This window comes from Entelurus aequoreus, linkage group LG28 (assembly GCF_033978785.1).
Source record: "Entelurus aequoreus isolate RoL-2023_Sb linkage group LG28, RoL_Eaeq_v1.1, whole genome shotgun sequence".
Classification (NCBI taxonomy): Eukaryota; Metazoa; Chordata; class Actinopteri; order Syngnathiformes; family Syngnathidae; genus Entelurus; species Entelurus aequoreus.
In genome coordinates, this window is record NC_084758.1 from 19540331 (window position 1) to 19550330 (window position 10000).

General features: G+C 36.5%; 1 protein-coding gene across 6 annotated transcripts in view; it reads left to right on the plus strand.

Moving 5' to 3' along the window:
* Nucleotides 1-10000, plus strand: part of LOC133645013 (phospholipid-transporting ATPase IA-like) — a 427043-nt gene that overhangs the window by 203526 nt on the left and 213517 nt on the right. For all 6 annotated transcript variants that reach the window (XM_062039795.1, XM_062039796.1, XM_062039797.1 and 3 more), the window contains one exon: nucleotides 4525-4597. In XM_062039795.1, the coding sequence (XP_061895779.1) occupies nucleotides 4525-4597 (73 nt within the window). The remainder of the gene's footprint in view (nucleotides 1-4524; nucleotides 4598-10000) is intronic.

A 10000-nucleotide genomic window follows, 5' to 3' on the forward strand; every position in this document is an offset into this window, starting at 1 on the left:
TGTCAACTTTTGACCACGACTGTATATATATATATATATATATATATATATATATATATATATATATATATATATATTTATTAATGTTGCAGCCTTTTACAGCAAAAAGCATGCATGATTTTTGTTACTGGCTTTCATTGCATGGAAGTGACAGTTATTTGTCGCTACCGCACCTTTCATTAACTGAACTCATTTGCTTTCCCTTCACTAATGTACCCTACCAAAGTGTTTTTGACCAACATTTGTATGTTTACTCTGCTGCGCGCCTCGGGGATGCGAGCCGCTTTTGCATGGTCTTACGTACACGCCACTCCCGCTCGCTAATATCAAAACTAATCATGCACAGCTCACAAGAGGCCAGACCAGTTTGAGACCTGCTGTGTCCTCCTAAACTTTTTTGTTTGTTTGTTTTACCCCCATGGCCTGAAATAATAACATATGTACTAATTTAAAGTCAGGGAGGCACTACGGTCATCACATACAGTAAAAAAACAATGCCCTTATTTTAATTCAGAATATAGTATTATGTTGTTTCAAATACACTCTATAAGGATTTTTGAGGGGTGTAGTTTTATACACTTCTAAATGCAATGTACATAATACATTAGTACAAATACAGTACAAGCCAAAAGTTTGGACACACCTCTTTATTTTCATGACTATTTACATTGTAGATTGTCACTGAAGGCATCACAAACGAATGAATGAACACATGTGGAGTTATGTACTTAACACAAAAAGGTGAAATAACTGAAAACATGCTTTATATTCTAGTTTCTTCAAAATAGCCACCCTTTGCTCTGATTACTGCTGTGCACACTCTTGGCATTCTCTCGATGAGCTTCAAGGGTGGCTATTTTGAAGAAACTAGAATATAAAAAATGTTTTCAGTTATTTCACCTTTTTGTGTTAAGTACATAACTCCACATGTCTTCATTCATAGTTTTGATGCCTTCAGGGACAATCTACAATGTAAATAGTCATGAAAATGAAGAAAACGCATTGAATGAGAAGGTGTGTCCAAACTGTTGGCCTGCACTGTATATCACTTTTATATACATATTTTTTTTAAACTTAAAATAATATAACATAACTAATAACAATTAGAAATCTAAGTAAGATTAAATATCTCAAATAAGGGTGATATTTGCTTATTTTCTGTCTGATAAGATAATTCTTCTCACTAAGCAGATTTTATGTTCGAGTGTTTTACTTGTTTTAAGTGTTTTGGTCCTAAATGATCTCAGTAAGATATTACAGCTTGTTGCTGAGATTTGATGACCTATATTGAGTAAAACATGCTTGAAACTAGAATATCAACTGTTGTGTCATCAACACTCACAAGTATAAAACTACTTTTTAAAGTAATAATTTCTTATTTCAAGCATGAAATAAAAAAAATCATGACTTTGACACAATTGTGTCTCATAATTAAAACGGACGACACCCAAATGGACTTTGCTGTTTTATTTTCAATGAAACAATAGAAAATATGTACTCATATAGTAGTACAGTTGGCACTGTACAGTAAACTGACAGTTCATATTTAAACATTTAACATGTGACATTTCAAACAATTTTGAACAGAAATAGTTCATGCACATTCAGATAAATTCTTCCAAATTACAGTAAAAAAAAATGTGGCGCGCAATCATTATGTCAAGATAATGGCACTGGCATTTACTTAATTTAAGAATATTTTTCAACATATTGAAGAAAAAAGGACTCTTTTATTTATTTTTTTCTATCAAGAAAAGTGCACTTGTTATTAGTGAGAATATACTTATTTTAAGGTATTTTTGGGTTCATTGAGGTAAGCTAATTTTATTTGTTTTGGAAAGTCTTCTATTGGCAGATAATTTAGCAGATAATAAATAGTGTTATTCATTAAATTAGGTTATTTTTTCCCCTAATAATAATTACATAAAAATAGGTCAAATATGTATTTATTTGTAATAATAGTGATGAATCAATAGTTGTTTGACCTGTGGGTGAGATGAGAACAAACTACTGCAAGTACAGTGTGGCAGTGTTTAGTAGTCCAATCATAAAAGTTTCCATACACTGTAAAAAAAAAACTAAAATTACAATAAAATACTAGCAGCTAGAGTTGGGGGAAATACTCAATTTTACATGCATCGCAATTTGGACATGGACGATTACAAAAATCGATTAGTAAACATTGATAATTTATTTATTCCAAATAACGTAATGCAGACAGTTCTAAAATTTGGCTCCTTTATTTTAGGGCACCAATGGTGCAGTTTTGCACACATTTCCATTAATTTAATAAATGTGGGAATTAAGTTTCTTGTTCTAAAAGAACAGTTTTTTAAAGTTGCAAGTGATAAATGCTTATTTAGTGATAAGAAAATACATGTAAAACTGCATCAACATACATGAATTAAAGATGCATCAATAATACATTTTTAATCATATCGTAGCTCCTGAATCTTTATCGAATCGTGAGGTGGCCAAAGATTCTCACCTCCACCTCGGTAGAATTTGACTGTAAGAATAAAAGTGCTACCGTTTTTCCATGTAGAGTAATGCAGTATTAAAACAAGAACCATAGTTTTTAAGGTTAAAAAACCAAAATTCGCCAAAATTTTACTGCAAGAATAAAAGTTGTACCATTTTTTTTTCGTCGACAGTAATTCACCGTAAAAACAAGGACCATAGATTTTACGTCACAAAAACCCTCAAAAACTGGCAGAATTTTTACTGTACAAATAACATTGGTACCGTTTTCAATTTGCAATATTTCAGTGTAAAAAAACACCTTAAATTTGACAATTGCATTCTGACGACTGACCTGCCGGTTTTTACCTTTCTAACCGTAAAATCTGTAATTTTTTTTTTTTTTTTTACTGTAAAATCTACCGATTTTTTTTTTGTATAGATATAGTCGCATGCCATAGAACAGGGGTGTCAAACTAATTTTAGATCGGGGGCCACATGGAGAAAAATCTACTCCCAAGTGGGCCGGACTGGTAAAATCACGGCACGATAACTTAAAAATAAAGACAACTTCAGATTGTTTTCTTTGTATAGAAATAGAACAAGCACATTCTGAAATTATACAAATCATAATGTTGTTGGCCTTTTTTTACACTTACATGTTGCGGTTAATAGTATTCTATCTTTATTTGTCGTTATTTATACTTTCTGAATAAATTATGTGATATTGTTCATCATTCAACTCATTGGTGTTAATTTTCAATCTAGATCAGGGGTGTCAAACTCATTTTAAATGGGGGGCCACATGGAGAAAAATCTACTCCCAAGTGGGCCGGACCGGTAAAGTCACGGCACGATAACTTAAAAATAAAGACAACTTCAGTGAACAATGGGAGACCAGGCTTTCTGCTCCGCTGCTCCTAGTCTGTGGAACACTCTCCCTGACCACCTGAGGGCACCACAGACTGTGGATGCTTTTAAAAAAGGCTTAAAAACCCTTCTTTTTAAAAAAGCCTTTTTTTTTTTTTTTTTTAGATATATGCATACTAGTTTTAGCTATTTGGCTGTTCTAGTTTTTATTTATTTTTTATTATCTTTTTATTTTTTCTAATTTATTTATTTATTTTATTTTATTTTTTTAATACACTGTACCACTTTGAGGTTGTTTACTCAATGTAAAGTGCTTTTTACAAATAAAATCTATTATTATTATTATTATTAAAAAAATAATATAAAAATCAAATTACAGGATGTTATTTGTGTAGTTTGCTTACATCGTGTGGTTTATTTTATATTTTTACATATGTAGCATAATCTAGAAAGATACAAAGAATTGCTATTGTGACATCTAGTGGACACATTTAGAACAGCAGTTTCTTTCATTCAAAAATGTCAGCTAATTTTTATACTTAGCAAACTCATCCCGCGGGCCGGATAAAACCTGTTCACGGGCCTGATCCGGCCCACGGGCCTTACGTTTGACACCCCTGATCTAGATAGATAGATAGTACTTTATCTATCAAGATAAAAAAATATCAAAATAAAATTACAGGATGTTATTGATGCAGTGTGTTCATTTTCTTCGACTGGTGCACGAACATCATGTGGTTTATTTTTTTTATATATTTATGTAGCATCATCTACAAAGATACAAAGAATTTATATTGCGACATCCAGTGGACACATTTAGAACAGCAGTTTCTTTCATTTAAAAGTTTCGGCTCATTTTTATACTTAGCAAACTTATACCGCGGGCCGGATAAAACCTGTTCGCGGGCCTGATCCGGCCCGCGGGCCGTACATTTGACACCCCTGCCATAGAACAACTGAAATGTATTCATCTTTATCCTAAATCTGACTATGAATAAAAGTAAGATTAGCCCATTGTTTATGTAAGAATACACCAGTAGTGGCTCTTAATGTCATGTAAACTACACTTCCCTTACATACTGTAAGCACCTTGTTTCATTACTGTGTGTGTGTGTGTGTGTGTGTGTGTGTGTGTGTGTGTGTGTGTGTGTGTGTGTGTGTGTGTGTGTGTGTGTGTGTGTGTGGTCATTCCAGGCACAGCACGCACTCGGAGGAGGAGTCCGGTTTTGTTGACCCGAGCTTGCTGGAAAACCTCCAAAGTAATCATGTGAGTAACGTGGGGAGTTCCTCGCTTCCTTCTTTGCATGTACTGTTATATTCCTTTTTTAATCCTACCCCGTTCCCACTTCAGAGCGTTTACAAATATATACATTCATTTACTGACTTTTTTTTTATAGCAAAATGACATCCGTGATTGAGTAATACAACAGTTTTGTAATATATAATTAAGTCAGTCATGACTAACATACTGAGATGAAGAATATCTTATTGTCAATAAGGTTGAAAGTGTTTCTCATCATTTTCCTTCTTTCTACTTTGTAAGCACTATTAATGTGAACAACCTCTTAAACTGGATCATATAAGTACATTGTTTAACTTCTTTACTTAATCCATTTTCATAATTTAGTTTCTGGGTGTTGTTGATAAAATGGCTTTCGCTTTGCATAGTACAGTTTTAACATGCACTTACAGATGTAGGGACAAACTGTAGTTATTCACAGTGGTTTTCTGAAGTGTTCTTGTGGTGATATCCTTTACACACTGATGTCGCTTTTTGATGCAGTACTGCCTGAAGGATCCAAGTTTCCATCTTTAAGGTTCAAATAACAGTGGACTGTTTTTAGACAGTGAAAGTCTATAGCAACACAGACCCGTATTAAATAAATTAGTTTCTGGGTGTTGTTGATAAATGGCTTTCGCTTTGCATAGTAGAGTTTTAACTTGCACTTACAGATGTAGGGACAAACTGTAGTTATTGACAGTGGTTTTCTGAAGTGTTCTTCTGGTGATATCCTTTACACACTGATGTCGCTTTTTGATGCAGTACTGCCTGAAGGATCCAAGTTTCCATCTTTAAGGTTCAAATAACAGTGGACTGTTTTTAGACAGTGAAAGTCTATAGCAACACAGACCCGTATTAAATAAATTAGTTTCTGGGTGTTGTTGATAAAATGGCTTTCGCTTTGCATAGTACAGTTTTAACTTGCACTTACAGATGTAGGGACAAACTGTAGTTATTGACAGTGGTTTTCTGAAGTGTTCTTGTGGTGATATCCTTTACACGCTGATGTCGCTTTTTGATGCAGTACTGCCTGAGGGATCCAAGTTTCCATCTTTAAGGTTCAAATAACAGTGGACTGTTTTTAGACAGTGAAAGTCTATAGCAACACAGACCCATATTAAATAAATTAGTTTCTGGGTGTTGTTGATAAATGGCTTTCGCTTTGCATAGTCGAGTTTTAACTTGCACTTACAGATGTAGGGACAAACTGTAGTTATTGACAGTGGTTTTCTGAAGTGTTCTTGTGGTGATATCCTTTACACACTGATGTCGCTTTTTGATGCAGTACTGCCTGAAGGATCCAAGTCTCCATCTTTAAGGTTCAAATAACAGTGGACTGTTTTTAGACAGTGAAAGTCTATAGCAACACAGACCCGTATTAAATAAATTAGTTTCTGGGTGTTGTTGATAAATGGCTTTCGCTTTGCATAGTAGAGTTTTAACTTGCACTTACAGATGTAGGGACAAACTGTAGTTATTGACAGTGGTTTTCTGAAGTGTTCTTGTGGTGATATCCTTTACACACTGATGTCGCTTTTTGATGCAGTACTGCCTGAAGGATCCAAGTTTCCATCTTTAAGGTTCAAATAACAGTGGACTGTTTTTAGACAGTGAAAGTCTATAGCAACACAGACCCGTATTAAATAAATTAGTTTCTGGGTGTTGTTGATAAATGGCTTTCGCTTTGCATAGTAGCGTTTTAACTTGCACTTACAGATGTAGGGACAAACTGTAGTTATTGACAGTGGTTTTCTGAAGTGTTCTTGTGGTGATATCCTTTACACACTGATGTCGCTTTTTGATGCAGTACTGCCTGAAGGATCCAAGTTTCCATCTTTAAGGTTCAAATAACAGTGGACTGTTTTTAGACAGTGAAAGTCTATAGCAACACAGACCCGTATTAAATAAATTAGTTTCTGGGTGTTGTTGATAAATGGCTTTCGCTTTGCATAGTAGAGTTTTAACTTGCACTTACAGATGTAGGGACAAACTGTAGTTATTGACAGTGGTTTTCTGAAGTGTTCTTGTGGTGATATCCTTTACACACTGATGTCGCTTTTTGATGCAGTACTGCCTGAGGGATCCAAGTTTCCATCTTTAAGGTTCAAATAACAGTGGACTGTTTTTAGACAGTGAAAGTTTATAGCAACACAGACCCGTATTAAATAAATTAGTTTCTGGGTGTTGTTGATAAATGGCTTTCGCTTTGCATAGTAGAGTTTTAACTTGCACTTACAGATGTAGGGACAAACTGTAGTTATTGACAGTGGTTTTCTGAAGTGTTCTTGTGGTGATATCCTTTACACGCTGATGTCGCTTTTTGATGCAGTACTGCCTGAGAGAGCCAAGTTTCCATCTTTAAGGTTCAAATAACAGTGGACTGTTTTTAGACAGTGAAAGTCTACAGCAACACAATCCCGTTTTAAATAAATTAGTTTGAATCCCCTGATTGTAGACGCGTTTTGCCTCATGCGACTCGTGCAAAGTGAGCATGCTAACGAGCTATAAAATGTGACCCGTGTCCATGGCAACGTGAACCCTGCTAATTATGACCGTACGACTCTAATCAAGCATCATTACCATAATCTATACGGCTATGCAAACTGTACAATGACTAGATGTCCCGATCTTTAGATGTTTATTTTTGTCCTGTCCAGCTACTCAGACAAATCATATGGTTGATGTAGATGCCCATATTTGCTGTACTCATTTACTTTACCAAATAGAAGTGTGGGATGCTTCTATTCTTGCCTTATTACTCTGTTTTTCTTCTATTTGGGGTGTTTTTTTGTCGTTGTTTACAAAGTCAGAAAGCAAGTCTCTGGATAGGAAGGTTTTAGCATTAGTTTTTTTATTTAGTTATTGTGCATTAGACCCTTTATTTTGATAAAAAAAATATATTGTAGAATTAAAGACCAAACCCAAAACCAGTGAATTTGGCACTTTTGTGTAAATGGTAAATAAAAACAAAATACAAAGATTTGCAAATCCTTTTCAACTTATATTCAATTGAATAGACTGCAAAGACAAGATATTTAATGTTCCAACTGGAAAACTTTGTTATTTTTTGCAAATTTTAGCTCATTTGGAATTTGATGCCTGCAACATGTTTCAAAAAAGCTGGCACAAGTGGCAAAAAAGACTGAGAATGTTGAGGAATGCTCATCAAACACTTATTCGGAACATCCCACAGGTGAACAGGCAAATTGGGAACAGGTGGGTGCCATGATTGGGGGAAAAAAAAGAAGCTTCCATGAAATGCTCAGTCATTCACAAACAAGGATGGGGCGAGGGTCACCACTTTGTGAACAAATGCGTGAGCAAATTATTGAACAGTTTAAGAACAACGGATTTCACCATCTACGGTCTGTAATATCATCGAAAGGTTCAGAGAATCTGGAGAAATCACTGCACTTAAGCGATGATATCGATCCCTCAGGCGGTACTGCATCACAAAGTGACATCAGTGTGTAAAGGATATCACCACATGGGCTCAGGAACACTTCGGAAAACCACTGTCAGTAACTACAGTTCGTCGCTACATCTGTAAGTGCAAGTTAAAACTCTACTATGCAAAGCGAAAGCCATTTATCAACAACACCCAGAAACTTTTTTTGCCATGTGTTGCTGCCATTAAATTCCAAGTTAATGATTATTTGCAAAAAAAAAAACGTGTATACTAGCACATTCTAAATGAAATAAAACAAGATTTATAATCATTAAATCCGAGTTTACTTTGGATCGTCTTGGAGAAGATGTGCTGTCATAAAAAAGCAGTTGGGACTTTTACCACACGCTTCACGTCCATCACTGTTGCTTTGACAGAGGCTGATGACCCCCGGGGTCAGAGCGGAGGTTAAGGGTCAGGGCCCGCTGCTGACAAGGCGGAACAAGACCGTCTCCTCGACTCTTTGCACTTGAACCATGCAGGGTCTTGGTTAGCATAATACACACGTCACAATTCCAAGCCCACGCGGACGCTAACCTGGCGAACCTTCACGCGTCTTCTCTGCGCTCCGAAGGCTGCTTGTCCTTCAGAGGACACCTGTCCACCCTGGACTTGAGTAGCTCTTTCATTTTCAACCGACCCTTTGATTCGTTTTGATGCATTTTGTCAGAGCACGGTTGCCATGGACGACCAGACAAGCAGATTTAATAATGCAGAGCGTGTGCGGTTTGCCTCGGAGATCTGAGGTAACAGAACAGTCTCCTTTTGGTCAGCAAGGGTCCATTTTTTTTTTGTAGCAAATAATGGATAACAATGTGTTGTTTTGGCCTTTTTGTACCATATTACACGACTTGATGTGGAACTGACTGTTGTCGAAGATTTGTACAAAACCAGTGAAGTTGGCACGTTGTGTAACTCGTAAATAAAAACAGAAAACAATGATTTGCTAATCCTTTTCAACTTATATTCCATTGAATAGACTGCAAAGACAAGATATTACGTAATCTTTTTTTTGCAAATAATCATCAACTTAGAATTTAATGGCAGCAACACATTGCAAAAAAGTTGGCACAAGGGGCATTTTTACCACTGTGTTACATGGCCTTTCCTTTTAACAACACTCAGTAAACATTTGGGAACTGAGAACACCAATTTTTGAAGCTTTCCAGGTGGATTTCTTTCCCATTCTTGCTTGATGTACAGCTTAAGTTGTTCAACAGTCCGGGGGTCTCCGTTGTGGTATTTTAGGCTTCATATTGCGCCAAACAGGTCCACGACTGGACTACATGCAGGCCAGTCTAGTACCCGCACTCTTTTACTATGAAGCCACGCTGTTGTAACACATGGCTTGGCACTGTCTTGCTGAAATAAGCAGGGGCGTCCATGATGACGTTGCTTGGATGGCAACATATGTTGCTCCAAAAATTGTATGTACCTTTCAGCATTAATGGTGCCTTCACAGATGTGTAAGTTACCCATGCCTTGGGCACTAATACACCCCCATACCATCACACATGCTGGCTTTTCAACTTTGCGCCTGTAACAATCCGGATGGTTCTTTTCCTCTTTGCACGACGTCCACAGTTTCCAAAAACAATTTGAAATGTGGACTCGTCAGACCACAGAACACTTTTCCACTTTGCTTCAGTCCATCTTAGATGAGCTCGGTGCCCAGCGGAGCCGGCTGCGTTTCTGGGTGTTGTTGATAAATGGCTTTGGCTTTGCATAGTAGAGTTTTAACTTGCACTTACAGATGTAGCGACCAACTGTAGTTACTGACAGTGGTTTCCTGAAGTGTTTCTGAGCCCATGTGGTGATATCCTTTACACACTGATGTCGCTTTTTGATGCAGTACCGCCTGAGGGATCGAAGATCACGGGCCAAATAAGTGTCATTGAGCATTCCTCAACTTTCTCAGTTTTGTATGCCTCTTGTGCCAG